Source organism: Anolis carolinensis, chromosome 1, assembly GCF_035594765.1.
Source record: "Anolis carolinensis isolate JA03-04 chromosome 1, rAnoCar3.1.pri, whole genome shotgun sequence".
NCBI lineage: Eukaryota > Metazoa > Chordata > Lepidosauria > Squamata > Dactyloidae > Anolis > Anolis carolinensis.
In genome coordinates, this window is record NC_085841.1 from 157594797 (window position 1) to 157615342 (window position 20546).

General features: G+C 44.4%; 1 protein-coding gene across 2 annotated transcripts in view; it reads right to left on the bottom strand.

Annotated features, from left to right (window-relative positions):
• Window positions 1-15210, bottom strand: part of ptchd4 (patched domain containing 4) — a 116794-nt gene extending 101584 nt beyond the window's left edge. Inside the window, exon 1 of one of the 2 annotated variants that reach the window (XM_062957226.1) lies at window positions 14303-15210. In XM_062957226.1, coding sequence (XP_062813296.1) covers window positions 14303-14953 — 651 coding nt within the window. In that variant the 5' untranslated portion in view covers window positions 14954-15210. The remainder of the gene's footprint in view (window positions 1-14302) is intronic. The other variant, XM_003215358.3, reaches the window with a different exon arrangement.
• Between the last annotated feature and the right edge of the window lie 5336 nt (window positions 15211-20546).

Sequence of the window (20546 nt, forward strand, 5' to 3'; positions counted from 1 at the left end):
TCAAGTTCTATCCAGAAGATACAAAATGTGCATCTTGTAAGTTTTCAATCAAAAGTTGATTAATACATGTTGAACTATTCTTCTCTTTTGTGGTCTACAAACCAAACCCCATTATTTCAGGTCTGGTACCAAATTCCCTGTTAAAAAGGTAATGTCCAAGAACCTTGCTAACTGAAGCCAAACTTCTTGTCCAACTTCCTGTTCTGATCTTATATGGCCTCTTCTACACAGCTGTATAAAATCCACATTATCTGCTTTGAACTGGTTTATATGGCAGTGTAGACTAAGACAACCCGTGTGATGACTCATGGGCCTTGTAGTCCTGTTCCTAGTACTATTGTGGCAGACGAAGAGGAAAACATGGGGTTTTCGCCGGTTCAGCAAGAGCCGGAGTCCCTTCACCTGCAGGATGTTGATGTTTGCCCTCAAGAATTCAGCCAAACAGGCCTTGGGCAGAACTCCCCTCCGTTTCCCAGGAAGGAATCTTATTCTAGAGAAAGGGGAGTCAGAGAAGCCCAACGGAGGAGTTTACGCATCGCTGCCAAACATCAAGCTGATTAGGCCTGCTTCCCTTGGGAAATTCTAAGGAGTCACACATCTGGACAGAGTTGGGTTTCGCTTCTCGTTCTCTAGGGAAAGAGTTCTGTTGGCGGGAAAACGAGACCCAATATAGGTGTTTGGCGCGAGGGATTCTTTGCGGAGTCAATTGATCACCTTCAGGAGAGAGATCGTGTGTGGACTTCGTACCCCAGTTCCTTGCTTCTCGGATCAAGCTTCAAGCCTTGCCCTGCCTCGCGGTTTTACCACGGACCCTGCTTCATGCTTCATGTTTTGCCTTGTCTCCAGTCACGGACCTAGTCAAGAATCAAGTTTATTTCCAGCCTTGTTGTCAAGCTTCATTGGACTCTAAGACTCTGTTATTTCCCCACACTATTGCTTGGCAAAGTGTGTGTTTCGGTCAAGTGGATTAAAACTTTGAACTCTAATATCATTTATTGGACAATACATTTTTGGACTATATTTGACCTCATTTGAAAGGTCTGCTTCTGAACTATATTCTTCACTTGTTTTTATTGATTTTATATATTTCTTTAATAAAGATATTAGATAGAGACTGGCCTCTGTGTAAGGTTATTGGTGCCCAGCAGCCAGGGACCTGACAACCCAGTTCAAATCAGATAATGTGGATTATCTGGTCATTTAGAAGGAGCATACAAGAATAAGCATCCTTCGAAGTGGGCATAATTTTCTAAAAACAAAAGGAATGTAAGAAATAGCGTTTCTGCGGAATAGGACATTTTGATATATTGAGACACCCTGCCAAAGGAGTTTGGTGGTGGTGACTACTGTTTGGTGGTGGGGGGACTACTGTATCAATTTCACAACTTTTTGTGCATAGAAGCAATCAGGCCTGTAGCGAGGGGGGGGGGGTTGCTAGAGGTTCAAACCCCCCCCCAAAAAATTTTCAAAATCCCTCCTGAATTTTTTTTCTGGCTACGGCCCTGGAAGCAATATATAGAATGCTGCAGATGATACATGAGTGCTTCATTCATGCCTATACTCTTTAAAATTCATTTTGTGCAGTAACACTCTGTACAACACCTCCTCTTTCCCACAACTTTGTTGCCAACAATAGGTGCATGCTCCCCTGGTTCTTTAGTAATAGGGAATCTGGGAGGTAGTCATGTAATGTCCAGTGGAGGACAACTGGAAGAATCTGGCTTGTGGGGAGGGGGAGCAGCCACTTCCTTCCTCAATTTCCAAAGTACCTGCTGCAGATGCAGGGGGACAGCGGCTACTATTTGCTCTGCTCAATGTCCAGTACCTTCCTCTGAGCATTAAATGGGCCAGGGAGCTTTCCCATCTTTTTAAAAAGGCTTAAGCACCCAGAGGAGCCCCGGTGGCGCAGTGCGTTAAAGCACTGAGCTGGAGACTGAAAGGTCCCAGGTTCAATCCCCGGGAGCGGCCGCTGTTAGCTCCAGCTCCTGCCAACCTAGCAGTTCGAAAACATGCCAATGTGAGTAGATCAATAGGTACCGGTCCGGCGGGAAGGTAACGGAGCTCCATGCAGTCATGCATGACCTTGGAGGTGTCTACGGACAACGCCGGCTCTTCGGCTTAGAAATGGAGATGAGCACAAACCCCCAGAGTCAGACATGACTGGACTTAACGTCAGGGGAAAACCTTTACCTTTACCTATGCACCCAGAACATAGTAGGCAAGCAGAACTGTGTGCACCCACGGTGGCACAGTGGGTTAAACCGCTGAGCTGCTGAACTTGCTGACTGAAAGGTCAGCAGTTCAAATCTGGGGAGTGGAGTGAGCTCCCGCTATTAGCCCCAGCTTCTGTCAACCTAGCAGTTTGAAAACATGCAAATCAATAGGTACCATTTTGGAGGGAAGGTAACGGCACTCCATGGAGTAATGCTGGCCACATGGACTTGGAAGTGTCTACAGACAACACCAGCTCTTCAGCTTAGAAATAGAGATGAGCACCAACCCCCAGAGTCAAACATGACTAGATTTAATGTCAGGGGGAAACCTTTACCTTTGCCTATGCACTCAGGACATAATAGGCAAGAAGAACTGTGTGAACCCATAATGTCATATTTATTTATTTGTTTATTTACAGCATTTATATTTCGCCCTTCTCACCCCGAAGGGGACTCAGGGTGGATCACATTACACATATATGCAAACATTCAATGCCTTTTAACATAGAACAAAGACAAACAAACATAGGCTCCGAGCGGGGCTCGAACCCATGACCTCCTGGTCAGAGTGATTCATTGCAGTTAATTGCAGCTGGCTTGCTCTCCTGCCTGCGCCACAGCCCGGGCCCATCCCAGGCATTGCAGCATCTCGGCCAAGTTTTTTGAGCAAAATAAAAACATTTGAACACGAAGAAATTGTGCTTTTGATCAAAGGATATTGCTCTCTGAACAAAAACATTGTCAAAGTTTCTGGCAAAAAGCCACCCCCCCCCCCAAAAAAAGCATAAAACTCAACAGAGAACATTCTTCAGATTCTTTTTTTGTTTTTGTGTGTGAAAGTAAATATTAAAAGATATTTCAATCTCTGAAAAGGAATGGACCACACTACTTCCTTATTTTCTGCTAGTAAAAGAGAGGTAGGTAGCATAAGCCACATGTACCCCACTTTCAGTCCAAGGGTGGAGTTGAGGCAGACATTTTGGGCACTACAGTACATTTATTTACAGTATATGCTCATCTGTTGATTTTACAATTGACCAAATAGCTTCTAATACACTTTTCAAAAAGAATAACATAATGATGTGAAGTCATAAAGAAACGTACATAACAAGGCAAGCAACAAAAGCAGTTTAAAATTCACAATGTAATAAGTCTGGGAGAACATGAAGTGCAATGGAATGATGCTCAAACGATAACAAGTATCCAGCATGGCTGTTCTTCATAAATGTTGAGAAGCATTGGGGATATAATGAAATCCTGTATGATCTCATAAAATAGATTTGACAGGATTTAGTCTCTTCTATTAACTTCTAGTATGAGCTTAGAAGGAAGATATCATGGCTGAGTTTAGAAGAAGCACACATTCAAACTCATCTCTGACCTTTCAAAGAACAGATCATCTATCATGGAGGTTTCTGTGCCAATTCCCAGCTTGAAAGTGATCTTGGTAGTCTCTCTCATCCAGGAGTGTATGGAGCAGTCTACCTATCATTTTAGATCTGGCTGGTGGTTGTTATAGGCTTGATCTACACTGCCCTATATCCCAGGATCCGATCCCAGATTATCAGTCTACACTTCCAGATAATCTGGGATAAGCAGAAAATGTGGGATCAAAGACTTTCATGGCCAGAATCACAGGGGGTTGTGTGTTTTCCGGGTTGTATGACCTCTGTTTAGAGGGCACCTAGATTGCTGTTTCAAAATCCACATCCAAGACTAAAGTAAATTAAAGAACATTGTAGTCATGATCTACAACCTTTGTTGGGGTTGTTGTGTATTTTTCAGGCTGTATGGCCATGTTCCAGAAGTATTCACTTCTTTTTTTTTTCACTGTTTCACAACCTGTTCACAAGCCACCAGCAATTGTGAACTGTAGTTCTTTTTATTTTTTCTTCATCATGACCTTTTTTTTTAACAGAAGGAAGTTAAACGAGTGGTGAAAATTAAAATTTATAATAGTCAAATTTGAAACCCCCACGTTGAAATGGTCTTTCCTTCTAAAAACCTTTTGAAGGGATCCCAGACTTTCCTAAACTCAGAAGGGTCTTTTGACTGGAGATACCCTGTCAGAATGTCCATCTCAGCCACCTCCGTCACTTTCACGATCCATTCCTCCATTTCTGGTGTTTCCTCCAATTTCCAGGCTCGTGCATAAACTATTCTCGCAGCCGTTGTCATCAAAGTGAAGAGTTTATCATGTGGCTTCAGCAGTGATGTGTCTGTTATTCCTAGTAGGAATATTTCTGGGTGCATGGGTATTTTTAACTTTAGTATTTTTTCAGTGGCTTTATGAATCTTAATCCAAAAGTTTTTTGCCTTCTTACAAGTCCACCACATGTGGAAAAATGATCCTGTTGCTTGTTTACATTTCCAGCAAGTGTTTTTTTAATTGTGGCTGTATTTTGGCTAATTTAACAGGTGTCATATAAGCTTGATAAAACATTTTGTAGAAATTTTCTAGAAGGGAATAGCTTCTGAAAATTTTTATTTTTACTTTCCAGAGGTATTCCCATTCATCTATGCTAATCGAGCGACCAATGTTTTTAGCCCATTTTACCATACACTCCTTGATATATTCATCTTCTGTGTGTAATTTTAACAGGAGACTGTAAAGCTTAGATAGTTGTTTATTTCTTGATTGAAGTATCTTATCAAGGTCTGTCTTTTCTTCTTCAAATCCCATGAAAGTCTTTGACAACACATCAACAACCTTTATTCTCCCTTTCATAGTTGCCTCTGTTTTGACGTCATCTAGGTTATAAATGGACACTTCATTTAAAGATGCATAGAATCTATAAGCAAAACAAGCTTTTCTATTAGTGTATCATTTTATTTAAAATACATAACTACCTGTCTAACCCTATATTTAAGACCAGAGTGTGTGGTTTGTGGCTCATCAGATTACATGAGCTTCTACCATCACCTATGCTAGTTATGGTTTATAGATGTGATCCAACAATATCTAGATCAGTGGTTCTCGGCCTGTGGGTCCCCAGGTGTTTTGGCCAACAACTCCCAGAAATCCCAACCAGTTTACCAGCTGTTGGGATTTCTGAGAGTTAGTTGAAGGCCAGGGCATCTGGGGACCGACAGGTTGAGAACTACAGATCTAGATAATCACAGCTTCCCATTCCCAATATAATCAATAAGCTTTTTAAAAAACAAGGACCATTGGACAATATTATTCACTAGCTATGGGCATGGTTGATCCAAGCAGACTGAAAAGGTATATTTCAGTTCAGGGAAGTTTAGTTAGAGGCATAGCTGAACACAGCTTACTGTTTCACATACCCCCACCTACCCAGCCATCCAGACAAATCTTCAGTCTGTATTACTGTCTACATAATTATTTTCAACACAATCTGTACATAATTCAATTTATTAATGACAGAATGTTAGCAGGTTAGATGCTCACCTAGAATCATGCTCAACTGTTCACTTAAGAGCAAATCTCTGTATGTCATTTGCTGGAAAAATTAAGAGGGAAACTGAAGTTGCATTGATTTTCTGCGGTCAATCACCCTATGAACTGTTGGTTGGCCACTTTGCAAACAGAATGTCTGCCTGGACAGGCCTTTGGTGTGACACACAATTTTTCTCCTATTCTTACAATGTTGCATTGTATACTGCAAAATACAATGCCCGGAAATACTGCAAAATAAAATGCCCAGGAAGGATCCTAAGGTCCGCGCATACCAGGGCTTCTTAAACTTTTTCCACCCAGGAAATTTTTACACAATCCTGGGTATACAGGTATATATAAAATAGGTATACAAACCAACCATTTACTGATAATAAAATTATTTTAAAACAATTCTTTGGTATACATATGATATTTACCATGTATTAAAGATTAAAGCCAATTTGCATATTAAAAAAAAAAAGAAAATGTGGGATCAGATCCTGGAATATAGGGCAGTGTAGATCCACCCAGGCCCTGATACCTAGGGAAGGCTTCTTTAGCTTCACAAGACCAACACCCCTTGTTAGGACCATTCTCTCTTGGACCAAGACTGAACAAGAAACCATAAGGTTGAGAGAGCACGAAACCCTCCAACTATCCTGTCTGCTCCCCAAGACTGCAACAATGATAAAGCTATCTGTATGTACTGTATGTACTGTATGTATGTACTGTATGTATGTACTGTATGTATGTACTGTATGTTCTCAATATGTATTCACTTGTCTAATCTACAGCAGATGTGAGTGATGTCTTGCCAGCATGCCACAGGGTTTCTTTGGGAGGATTTAGGGTCTCTTCTTAAACCAAACTGAACTAAGTTTAGATATCCTGGAAAAGCTCTGCTGATGCAACGGCAGCTGAAGTAATGACTCTCCATCACCATTACTTCTGTCACAGTCAGCATGACAACATGCTGTTGTCTCAGCATGGCTGCATTATCTTCAAGCCTTTTATTGATAATGTCCCAGTTATCCCCCTATCTGTTTCCTTGCCCTACCCCCACCTTGCTCCCTGGTGAAACAAGAACATTGCTGAGTGGGTAAAAATATACAAGGCATTTGTGAAATATTGTAGTAATTGCTGCAGTCATTTCATAGAGCATCCTGGGTTTCATTGGAATGGCTAACTAGAAATTCCTGAAGGCCTTCTGGAATCTATTAATTTCATTCACCCCTGAGACCAAAGCCAAACACTGAGAGTAGAAGTGGACTTGAGCTTTTGCCAGGACACGGTGACAAGACAGAAATACAAAATAAACTAGAATACACATATGAACACTCACACTCAGACTGTTGCCTGGTCTCTCTTCAAAGTATGATCCTACCACATAAGTGGCTGGTGCAATATTAGGACAGTTCAATTGCTGTAAATGTAGGGCCTATACAGACCGTAAAAAAACCCTAACATTTATTTTGTATTTCTGCTCAACAAGGAAGCTTAACTAAGAACAGAGAAACAACTTTTAACAGTTGACAGATCATTTCAATGTGTTTTACCAACGAAGTTATGCCTACCAGTTCTAGATTCCTAAATATTAGACCTAAAGGATGAAAATGCTATTTCATATGCTATATTGTTCCTAGATTTAAAAAAATAATTTCTAGGAAAGAAAATGCATGAGCTTTATGTTAGCTGAGGTATTACACTAGAGTTTTTCCAACTATAATAAATGCCTTTTGTGCACATTTCCCCATATGGAAATTATGTCTCATATTGGGCACATGTACAAGGGATAATTAATATAGGAAATGTCTCAAAGAAACATGCACAGCAATGTGGAATCCTAGTAACACTGATGCACATTCAGCACAATCCTGTAATTGTTAGACAGTACTAAGTGCCACTGTGTTTAATAGAGCGCACTTCCTATTAAGGACTGCAAAATTAACTGGGATTAGTACATCCCATTCATCTCAGTGGGCTTTAGATGTCACTAGATTATGGTAGATAGTGTTGGAGTTCAACCCCACACTGCCCAAGTCTGCAGTCCTCAATGAGGAAAAGTTAGTTAGCTTTAGAATAGGCCGAGGGGAATTCCCCCCCCCCCCCCCCCCGTCTCCTGAATGACAGTTGGGATGTATCTATTCCTTCTCTCCTCTCTGTTTCTGCTCTCATTCTGATTGGTTATGTAGAATGGATACTTCGCAGGTGCATGCCTTTTGTCTTTGAATGTGTACTGAGGTCTCTCTCTGCTTCTGTGTCAGGAGAGATGTAGTGCTTAGTAGTGATGTGCGCAATATTTCTTTCATCTGTTTCATTTGTCTATTTGTTTAGTATCGTTCATCCGGATGCACGAAACGAAAGATGCCATTTTCAGATGAAGCAAAAAGCGACACGAAAAAGAAAGTTGCACGGTGACGTGCTTGCTTTCATTTTCCTTTCGTTTCGGGCCACGTAACAATAAGCAGGTACTGACAGAGGGCTGCTTTCCCATTACAGCTGATGTGTACCAATGGGTGTTAATAATATTAATAACAATAGTTACTCCAGGATCCTAAGCTGGGTCTGAGAGAGGGCTACTTCCCCATGACAGCTGATGTATGCCCATGGATGTTAATAATAATATTAATAATAACAATAGTACTCTGGGGAAGACCGAAACGTTTTAAAAGTTGGTGGGCTAAAAGGAGTGAAAATACCCTCAAGTGTATGGCGATTTTCACCCCTCTAGCCCAAATATCTAGCTGGGGGGGGGGGGGGGGAGCCTCGGAAGCCCTCCCATTGCTGCCAATGGTCCAAAATTTTCATTTTTTTTTTGTAAGCGAGATGAAAATTGTATTCATATAGGCGCCCCATTTTTAGAAACGGGGACAAATACAAAACTGATACAAAACAAATGAAACTAAATAAAACGAACAGCGATTTCATACAAATGCGCACCACTAGTGCTAAGAGATTTTTCCCTCTCTTATGAACCGCAGAAGAGATGGAGTTATAGAGTAACTAGGATCCAATTCTTTACTATTAAGAAATGTAGATATTATTTTTTAAATAAACCTTTTGCAATCTTCAAGACGGAACTCTGTATGTTTGTCTTTTAAGTTCTAAATTCTTTACATTCACATGGCACTTCACGCTCTGCTTGCTGTGAGCTGAATGCTCAACTATATGTATCCCGTTTTTACATATTTTGGATGCTCTGCTGTTTTTGGGTAGTCCCCCACACACACACACACCTGAGAAAATCCTAACAGATAGAACATGCTTACTGGGTTTTTGATAGGTCCTTGGCCTCCATCTGACAAAACCAGGACCCATAGGAGGAGTAACACTGCTACTACTAATGGCCTTGAACCAATTGCTAGTTCCAATCAGATTGGATCCTGTGACTCAATGGAATTTATGTGTTCACTTACCAAGTTGCTACTTGATTCATTTCGTCTATTACTGCTGAGACTAGCCGCTGGACTTCAGTCAATGTCTAGTAAAGAAAAATGTCTTCCTAAATGCAATATTAATTCTGGTCTAATTCTGAGAGGCTGTAAATAGAAACTGAAATCTAGGTAAGGCTGTATTCTCCAGCTATCGATGCCAATAGCAATGTTCATAATGACAGGAAAAGTTGTAGGCCATGGGAGAAAAAGTGTCAAACCTACCTACCTACCTACCTACTTACTTGACAGATACTGCAGGGCAGTGACTAATATTAGATTAGTACTTTGGGAGACCATAGTTCATCCATTGAAACCTGCAAGGTGACCTTGGGCCAATCACACCTTCTGAGCCTCAGGGAAAAGTAGGGGAAAAGCTCACCAGAAATTGCATTTTGCCAAGTAACCCCCATAAGGTCGCTTTAGCTCAGAAATGACTTCAAGACACAAAACAACAACAAACTTGCCTGCATTTGTTTTCTGCAGCCCTAGTCAGAAGCCCCCCCCCCAAAAAAAAACAAAAAAAAAACAGTAAAGGCTTTCTAGAAAGGTATTTGGATTAAAGCCACCTTCACCCACCTTATAAAAATCACTAGAAATTGGCACCAAAAATCAGCTAAAGTGAGATCCAACAAAATTCTGGTCACTACCTAGGTGTATTTTTGCCAATGTTCAGCTGAGAACTCACCCTCACTGAAGTTGCCAACTCCAATTCTGCCAGTTATGTAAAATTGTCTTTCAACAATAGGGTGAACAAATCTAGCACAGGGAAATTGAGGATTTACCGACATTTTATATAATTTATATTATATAATTAAAATACAGGTTTAATCATGCTTAAGAACACAATATGTGTTGGTATGTGGATGTATCTGTAGTTATTATCATGGAAGAATAAATTGGTTTGGTTGGTAGAATCTCACTGTGGCTGGGCGTCCTTTGTGAGATTTTTGTGAGCTGAAGTTGAATAGTTGTTTGGTAACTGAAAGGAGTGAACAAGCAGAATAGCTGGAAGCTAGGACTCCAAAGAAACGAAGAAGAAATTAGAATTCCTTATCTAATAGGATTCATTGACTTGACTTTGTGAGAATTACAAAAATTGTTAAGCTTAGCTAAAATGAGACAAGCACACATAGTATGGAATCCAACATGGCTTGAGTAAAATCAGTTCCAACATGATTGCAATAAATAGTTTTTTAGGTGGTCAGTTGCATGATGACATTACCCTGGGTGACTGTGGAGCCCCTGCTGGCACAATGGGTTAAACCCTTGTGCCAGCAGGACTGCTGACCGAGAGGTCAGCGGTTTGAATCCGAGGAGAGGAGTGAGCTCCCGTCTGTCCGCTCAGCTTCCCAAGCAGGGACATGAGAGAAGCCTCTCACAGGATGGTAAAACATCTGGGTGTCCCCTGGACAATGTCCTTCAAGACAGCCAATTCTCTCACCAGAAGCGACTTGCAGTTTCTCAAGTTGCTTTTGACATGGGGAAAAAAAACCCTGGGTCACTTGAGGGTGACAGACTAGTAAGACTCACAAATGACCTTATCCTTCCGCAAAAGGAAAAGTTACCTATCTATTTCTGCTTCTCCCAGAATCTCATTTTTCCAGAGTGTAGATTTTATTCCATTTCCACATCAGCCTGCAACTCTCTTCTTCTATCCCCCTTTGTACAATTTAGTTTTCACTTTTGTATGCAATTATATATACTGGTATACATATTTTCCTCAAACAGCCTTTCCCCATATATCATGCTTTCATAAAATCCTCGCTATTCACCCTCACTAACATGTATACCCATTTTAGTGAGCACTTTTACTATTGTAAACATTCTGCGTGGATTTTCCATTGAAAAAATCGCACCCGAAATTGTGAGGAGTGAGAACAGTGACCAACACCAATCTTCCCATTGACACAGTGGTTTGGGAATCTGATGCTGACATGTGTTGTCAAAGGCTTTCATGGCTGGAATCACTGGGTTGCTGTGAGTTTTTTCAAGCTGTATGGCCATGTTACAGGAGCATTCTCTCTTGACATTTTCCAACAGACCTCTGAACAAACCTTTGAGGATGCCTGTCATAGATGCAGGGGAAATGTCAGGAGAGAATGCTACTCAAACATGGCCATACAGCCCAAAAAACTAACAACAAAACAGTGATATTGACATCTTTGCATCAAAATGCAAAATGAATGACGTTGTGGAGCTCCATTCCAAAAGGTACCAACAAGTCAATCTGAACCATTTTTACAAGAATCAGGGGTGTGGGGATGCTATTACTATTACTATTATTACTATTTATTTATACCCCGTTTTATCTTCCCCAAAGGGGACTCAAAGCAGCAATAAGGACGTGCATCCTTTTGTTAAAAAAGGACATTTTCCAAGTCATTATACAATTTGACAGTTTTGATTTATACATAAGACTCTACTTTGAGCCAGCAAGGTGCTGTTACCTATAACATTTTTACATATTCTTCTCTTTTTGGATTTGGTACGTTTTGGAAACAAACTCTATATCTACCTTGTCATAAAATCATGAGTCGGAAGAGACCACCCTGCCATGCAGGAAAAGCACAATTAAAATCATCTTTGGGTTGCTGTGAGTTTTCCGGGCTGTATGGCCGTGTTCCAGCACATTCTCTCCTGACATTTTGCCCACATCTATGGCAGGCATCCTAGGTTGTTAGGAAACTAGGCAAGTGGAGTCTATATATCTGTGGAAAGTCCAGAGCAAGAGAAAGAACTCTTGTCTGTTTGAGGCAAGTGTGAATGTTGCAATTGGCTACCTTGATTAGCATTATATGGCCTTGCAGCTTCAAAGCCTGACTACTTCCTGCCTGGGGGAATCCTTTGTTGGGAGGTGTTAGTTGGCCCTGACTGTTTCCTGTCTGGAATTTCCCTTGTTTTTTGTGTTGCTCTTTATTTACTGTCCTGATTTTAGAGTTTTTAAATACCAGTTGCCAGATTTTGTTCATTTTCATGGTTTCCTCCTTTCTGTTGAAATTATCCACAGGCTTGTGGATTTCAATGAATTGCGGAGTTCAATTGCAACATTCACACCTGCCTCCAACAGACAAAGAGTTATTTCTCCCACCCTGGGCCTTCCACATAAACCCCACCTGCCTAGTTTGCAACAGACCTCACAACCGCTGAGGATGCCTGTCTTAGGTGAAATATCAGGAGAGAATGCTTCTGGAACATGGCCATACAGCCTGGAAAAATCACAGCAACCCAATGATTCTGGCTATGAAAGCCTTCGACAACAAAGTCATCTTTATTCCAAAGGCATCATAAATGCAACTTTCCAGGAGTGGAGATATTTTCTACGAAAGGCAAGAGGAGGATCCTGTTTTGGAGGTTCGTCCGTCACCATAGGGTGTGTGCTAGCCTTGGGATGGGGATATTTGAAATTGTTAGAGTGCACCCTTTCAGCCCGCTTCCCTGTGTGCTTTTGCATAGGGACAGCCCTGATGCTGCAGCACAATGGGCCCAGGCAGTGGCCATTGGCAGGGCTGACACTTCTGGCCCTCCATTCGCTTCTGGGATGAAATTCCTCGAATCACTGCAGCGCTCCGGCTCGGCTTGGAGCACACCACAGGGCAGGCTTCTGGCAAGGATGCGTTTGAGGGAAGCCCTTCGGAGGAGCAGCATCGCAGGGGGTTCTCCTCATGCCAAAGCCACAGTTGGCACACGTGAGGGACAGACGGCCTCTGCTCCTCCTGCAGTGGTTTAACACAGGGGTCACCCAGAGTTTGGGGATGGGTTGCAGTGAGTATTCCGGGCTGTATGGCCATGCTCCAGAAGCATTCTCTCCTGATGTTTCACCCACATATATGGCAGGTATCCTCAGAGGTTGTGAAGCTTGTTAGAAACTAGGCAAGTGGGGTTGATATATCTGTGGAATGTCCAGGGTGTGAGAGAGAGCTCTTGCCTGTTTGAGGCAGGTGTGGATGTTGCAATTGGCCACTTTAATAAGCATTGAACAGCCTGGCAGCTGCAAAGCCTGGCTGCTTCCTGCCTGGGGGAATCCTTTGTTAGGAGGTGTAAGCTGACCCTGATTGTTTCCTGCCTGGAATTCCCCTGTTTTCAGAGTGTTGTTCTTTATTTGCTCCCTGATTTTAGAGTTAGCAAGTACTGGTAGCCAGATTTTGGTCATTTTCATGGTTTCCTCCTTTCTGTTGAAATTGTCCGCATGCTTATGGATCTCAATGGCTTCTGCGTTGTCTGGCATGGTGGTTGTTAAGAGTGGTTAAATATCTCTAACCATCTATTAACCAAAAATATTCTGTGTTGCAGGTTTGGGGATACTTTGCACAGTGGTGTTATCCCCGTCTGTCCCCATCTCTGCCCCTTTCCTGCTCCTCATGCCATGGCTCTTCCGTAATAGCCTTGCAGCTTCAAAGCCTGGCTGCTTCCCGCCTGGGAGATCCTTTGCTGGGAGGTATTAGCAGGTTTGGGGATATATTGCACACTGGTGTCATCCCCGTCTCCATAATCTCTGCCCCTTCCCGAGTAATCTTGCAGCTTAAAAGCATGGCTGCTTCCTGCCTGGAGAGGGATCCTTTGCTGGGAGGTGTTAGCAGGTTTGGGGATGCTTGGCACAGCAGTGTCATCCCAGTCTGTCCCCCATTTCTGCCTCTTCTCCACTCCCCATGCCTCTTCCCAAATAGCCTTGCAGCTTCAAAGCCTGGGAGGGATCGTTTGTTGGGAGGTGTTAGAAGGAACATCCCCGTCTGCCTCCCCTCCCCGCCCAACCATCTCTGCCCCTTCCCCGCTCCCCATGTGCCTTCCTGAATAGCCTTGCAGCTTCAAAGCATGGCTGCTTCCTGCTTGGAGGGGATCCTTTGCTGGTAAGTGTTAGAAGTTTTGGGATGCTTTGCTCATTGGTGTCATCCCCATCATTTCTTCCCCCTCCCCATGCCCCTTCCCGAATAACTTTGCAGCTTCAAAGCCTGGCTGCTTCCTGGCTGGGAGGGATCCTTTGTTGGGAGGTGTTAGCAGGCACATCCCCGCCTGCCCCCCCCCGCCCCCCGCCCCGCTCCCCATGCCCCTTCCCTCCCTCCCCTCGTCGCCGTCGTGGTTCCCACTCACCGCCAGTGTCCTTCTCGCAGGGGAGACCTGCCACCGGCTGCCTTATTTGTCACACAACACAAACACAAGTGGCACCATGCTGCCCTCCTCCCTTTTTGGCTGTGGAGGGCAAGAGAGGCCGTGCCGGCCGGGCAAGGGGCAAACGCATGCAGCAGCGAAGAGCATACCTTCAATTTAGTGTTGGGATAGCTGACTGGCACCCTGGCCGCGGTCTTATTGGCGAGGGCAGCCTGCCTCAGCTCCTCTAGCACTGAAATTATATCATCCAGCACGCATTTCTTATCCTGACTCCTCAACACACACAGATGGGAAAAAGTATAATTATAGCCTTTGTGGTTCACCTTCATTTCCAGCACGGCTCGGTGGATCTGCAGCAGTCCTTCCGCCTGGAGCAAAACATTGCCGCCGGGCTTGGCCAGGAGGAGCAGGCGGCCGAAGCGGCCCGGCGGGTGCAAGTCCGAGTAGAGCTGGCCCTTGGCGCGGTCCAGCGGGAAGAGGCTGCCGGCCAGGCGCCGCTCGATCTTGGCCAGGCTGTGGCTCGGCGCCACCAGCCGCTCCAGGTCCCGCTCCAGCTGGAAGCGGTGCAGCGCGCTCGAGCCGAAGATCAGCGTCAGCACGGCCGGCACGGTGAGGAAAAAGACCGGGTGCCGGCTCACGAACAAGCCCAGCTGGCGGCAGAACGACTGGAGCCCTCTGTGGATCGCCTGCCGCAGCATCCTCCGACGACGCCGCCGCAAGAGCCGCAAGAGCCGCCGCCGTCGTGCAGCCGCAGCAGCAGCAGCAGAGCCGCCCGCTCGCCGCCCCAGTAGGAAGCACATGTGACATCGGGAGCGGAGCGGAGCGGGGCACCCAGGCAGCCAGGCAGCCAGCCCGGGACCAGCACGCGCGCCCTCTCGCGCACTCGCTCGCTCGCGCACGCACGCACGCACGCACTCCCTCGCTCGCGCGCCCCAACACTGCAGCAAGTTGCAGCAGGAGGGAAGCAGGGGGCGGGGGCTTCCTCCGGGGTTTCCTCGCTGTCTTCCCGTCTCCGTTTCCAGGCCAGCCTCGGCAGGAGAGGAGGGGCTTCTGCCGCAAGACCCTTTCCACGGGGGAGAGCGCCCATGCCGAAAGAGGAGGACTGCAACACCGCGTGCACAGCTGCATTGGCAAGCTCAGCCTCGCCCACTAAAGCCTTTGTGAGGGGCATCCGGAGAGAACCCCCCCCACCACCTGCTCTCGGGGGTTTCCAGCGCTGGCTTGCCCCGGGGTTAGGGCGCAGGGCTTTCTCTCCTCCCTCGACGGAGAGCCATGCCTCACAGCCCTATATCCCAAAATATTAAGGCAGAAAATCCCACACTATCTGCTTTGAACTGGGTTATCTGAGTCCACACTGCCATATAACCCAGTTCAAAGCAGATAATGTGGGATTTTCTGCTTTGATATACGGGGATATAGGGCTGTGTAGAAGGGCCCTGAGGCCCCTTCCACACAGCTGATTAAAATCCCACATTATCTGCTTTGAACTGCACTATATGATAGTGTGGACTCAGATATCCCAGGGCCCTTCCACACTATCATATAATCCAGTTCAATGTGGATTTTGTACAGCTGGGTGGAAGGGGCCTCATAACCCAGAGCCCTTCCACACAGAATACCAAGGCAGAGAACCCACAATAACTGCTTTGAACTGTGTTATCTGAGGCAATAAAGGTTTTCCCCTGACATTAAGTCCAGTCATATTTTACTCTGGGGGTTGGTGCTCATCTCCATTTCTAAGCCGAAGAGCTGGCGTTGTCCGTAGACACCTCCAACGTCATGTGGCCAGAATGACTGCATGGAATGCCGTTACCATCCCGCCGGAGCTGTACCTATTGATCTACTTACATTTGCATGTTTTCGAACTGCTAGGTTGGTAGAAGTTGGAGCTAACAGCGGGCACTCACTCCGCTCCCCAGATTTGAACCTGTGACCTTTTGGTCTGCAAGTTCAGCAGCTCAGCGCTTTAACACACTGTGCCACCGGGGGCTGAGTCCACACTGCCATATATTCCAGTTTAAAGCAGATAATGTGGGGTTTTATTCAACTGTGTGGAAGGGGTCCCATTTCAAAACAGATACAGTGTTCCCTCGGTACTTCACAGTTTGCTTTTTGTGGACTTGCTGTTTCATGGTTTTTAAATAAACACTAAAATAATAGTATAAATCATAAAATAGTATTATAAATCCTTTCTACTGCCTTCCTAAGGAGAAGCCTAAGGAAGGAAAGAAGGAGAAGCCCAAAGGAGAGAAAAGGAGGCTGAAGCAGCTTTGTTTTCGTCTCACAAGGTAGAGGCAGACAGAGACGCTGCTTGCCAGTGAGATTGTAAATAACACAAATATAGCGTCCCTACTTTGCGGATTTTCACTTTTCGTGGGTGGTCCTGGAATGTAACCCCTGCAGTAAGTGAGGGAACACTGTACTGTGGGATTTTCTGCCTTGCTGTTCTGGGTTATATGGTTGTGTGGAAGGGTCCAAACTCTGCACTTCTCACCCTGACTCTTCTTATGTGCTCCTTACACACTCAGAGCATCACATCTTGGTGACAGCCCTTTTAGGCTGTATCTACACGGCCCTATATCCCAGAATCTCATCCCAGATCATCTCCTTATACCAGGTCATCTGGCAGTGTAGACTCAGGGTTTTGGAGGGAGGGGCTGTTCTGGCTTCCCTGGGGAGAAGGGAGTTCCAGAGTCCTGGGGCATCCACTGAGAAGGAAGGCCCGCTCTCTCATTCTCACCAACTGAGCTATATAGGACAGTGTAGATTCAGCCTTAGAAATGCATCATTTTGCCACACAGTTATTCAGTTTAGCAAAGCAGAAGGTAACCCACCCGCTTATCAGAACTATGGACATAGGTCAAGTGTAATAAGGAAATGTATGGGGACACAACATGTCTCATGAAAAGCTTTCTCTCTCTCTCTCTCTCTCTCTCTCTCTCTCTCTCTCTCTCTCTCTCACACACACACACACACACACACACACATATATAGGGTTTATTGCTTCTCTTGCCTAGTTTCAGGGCTTTCTCACTGCCACTTTGAGTCTCCTGCAGGACATATTTTTTTTAATTGTGTCTGAAGCAAATTGAGAACATACTGCAAGTTGCTTATGGTGTGAGAGAATCAGCTGTTTACAAAGACGTTGTCCAGGGGATGCCCAGATGTGTTACCATACTGTAAGAGGCTTCTTCCATGTCTTGGGAAACTGGGGCTGAAAGACGGGAGCTCATCCCATCTCGCGGATTTGCACCGCTGACCTTCAGGTCAGCAGTTCAGCCGGCACAAGTCTTTCACCCATTGCGCCACCGCAGCTCCTTGAGGGAGAGAGAGTATACATAAATATAATAATAAAATATAATCATGCCACACACTGCAGCCGACACTCTGAACAGGTTGCAACACATAGGATCCTTTGGAAAGCTCTGTTAGAAAGTGTCCCATGAAAATGGTTTGGAGCAAAAAATAAAAAAGGGTTTTTTTGTGTGAGTAGAGTGCAGATGCAGATGACATGGTTTCTTGTGAAAGAGCCACGGTTTTCTAACAAGCCAGACAGTATCTGAAAACGAGGGGCAGGGGGAGGGTGTCAGGTGTGAAAACATTTTCTTCGGTCCAAAAAATACTGTTCACTTGCCATGTTTTGTACTTTGTGTATGTGTACAAAACCCCATTTGTGTTTTTCTAAAACTGCAATGGAAGTCCTATCCGATTTGTCATGGACCCACTCTGTTGGGCTTCACTACCGTTTGCCAAAATATACCATCCTGTGCTTTTCTTCAGGTTAAAACTGCAGAACCCTCACCCCTGTGTTTTCCAAGTGCCAGGAGACTCCTTTTCCCCTGGCCAGGGAATGAATAGTAGCCAATGAACCTGTGTTTGGCCCAAGACGCGTCATCCTTACGGCTTCTTCACATCTCTTCTGTTTGGTCTATGTTCTCGCTGGCGCTCTTTTTCCCCTCTGGTTAATTGTTTTGTTTCTCATTGTAGCCATAAGAGCTTGAAACAATTACAGTAAAATATTTTAATAAAATCTATATCTGTATATATTTTTATCCTGCTGTACTGACACACATGGTAAAAGTATATATGGTAAACACCAGAATGCTGACATTTACCAGCACCGCTTTAAAGGCAAAAATGTCAGAAATCTGTCACGGAGAGGTGGGTGGGATGGGTGGCTTGATATTTACCATGCATACCCTGCAGGCTGTGACATTTACAGATAAATACCATAATATTCCACATGTTCCAATCTGAAGATATAATATGTCACTGGAGGAGATGGAGTTCCAACCAAGTGCTGCAAGTCTGAGTATGAGGGCACCAGAAGCTGCCTTGCTCTGACTCTGGCACCACACTCTTGCTCTGTTTCAACATAGCAGCATCACCTCCAACTGTCACCTGTGGTTGCCAGGTGTTTCCTCCTAAGCCTGCCTAGAGATCCCTGGTATCTTCCTACCTTAGTACTGACCAGACTTTTCCCAAGCAACCTTCCAAAATGGGAAGAGATCAGGCGTGTCCAGGGTATTATCTTTTGCCCAGAACCGTCTGAGGCTACAGCAGGATCACTGAACAGGGAAATCTAACCACTCAACCAGACCACCTAATTTACTGCTTCTTAAACTGTGGGTCCCTACCACAAATGCTATCCTTAGTCATTATTGCTGTTACGCAAAAGGTGGCAACTGTAAAAGGTTTCTGATCACCACTCACCCATTTTACACAACTCTGTTAGCAACAACATGTAGTGTTTACAGTGGAGTCTGCAGAAAATGCTTAGGCTCTACTTTACTAAAAGGAAAAACAGCCTGTTTAGCAAGCCTCGCACATGCTGATTTATTATCAGTAAATGATTTTATTTTTCTATCTGTTTTATATACCATATTTCTTTGAGTCCAATGCTCACCACTTTGGGCTAAATTACATTGCCAAAATTGAAGTGCGTATCAGATTCAATGGTGTGTTAGAATCATGCACCTAAATCCACCTGTGCTGTTGGGACTGAGCTGGCTAACCTTTCGATTGGCACTGTCTCTGGTGACACAGTTGGTGATCCCCTCCTTGCCAGGTGGAGAAGCCCTGGCACTGCCAGTCAGATGGCCAGGGTATTTCCCTGAGCAGAAGGAAGTTCCCAGGAAGTACATATTTGGAGGGATTCGATCATAGTTTCAAAGACAAGGGATGCCCATACATGGAGATGACAGGATTATTTAAATGTAGAGTCCAGGATTCTGGGGATAATGGGCAATGATCACCTAAGTCCGTTCTCAGATGGGACAAATAAAGATCCCAAAACATCTATTAGGATGCAGGGGGTGATCATAGTTTCTTTGTCTAGTGTCCTGTTTGGCTGATGGCCAGGGTCCAACTTGAAGCGATATCGGATGGGAAATCATAAGCCCATTTGCTGAACTATTTGGCTTGAGGTGCAATGAGGGTTTTTTTGCGTCATTGCCTCTGCCCTGGATCAGGCCGAGGTTATATAGTGAATGTTGTTTGTGTTATGTTCTTCCCAGGAATAAAATAGAACAAAATAGAATATAGTTCACAGCTAGAGATATGGAGGAAGGAAGCAAGGGTATAGGTTATTCAGAATGGTCTGGATCGGATATATGCAGTTAGGGAAATTGATAGATCGTTATTAATGATATATCGTTATTAACCTCTGCACATGTGCGCATCTCAGAATCAGTGGAGTTGCAGGTATGATTAGTAAATAGGGATATGGAGTGAGGCGCAGTGAAAGAAAATAAGATACACTGTAATGGTGAGAAAAATACATTTTATTTAGAAGGTTGATATTAAGTTGCCCCTTTGTGGGAGGCTCCAAGTATAAGTCTTGCTTCACTTAGATATGTACTTGTACGAATCAGTGCATATTAAGGAACTTTTAGTAAATATAAAGTGGGAAAAGTAAGTTTGAAAGGGTTTGGCTGCTGCTGGTCCATTTCAGGGTGACAAAGCTTTATTTCATTCTGGTGTAAAGTCCTTTGAAAACTATAAATCTTTTGGGGTGGGAGTTCTGTGTTCGACAATAAAAAGAAGGCTTAGAGGAGATATGATACCCACTTTTAAATATTTCAAAGGACACCGCATAGAGGAAGGCCAAGCTTGTTTTCTGCTGCTCTGGAGACTAGGACATGCAGCTATCGATTCAAATTGCTGTTCAGCAGTGGAATATGCTCCTTGAGAGTGTGGTAGAATCTCCTGCCTTGGAGGTTTTTAAGCACATGCTGGTTGGCCATCTGTCGGAACTGCTTTCACAGCATCATAGAATCATAGATTTGGAAGGGACCTTGTGGGCCATCCAGTCCAATCCCCTGCCAAGAAGCAGGAAAATCACATTCGAAGCAGATTGAGTGTGTGTTACTGCATGGCAGATTGGGATAGCAC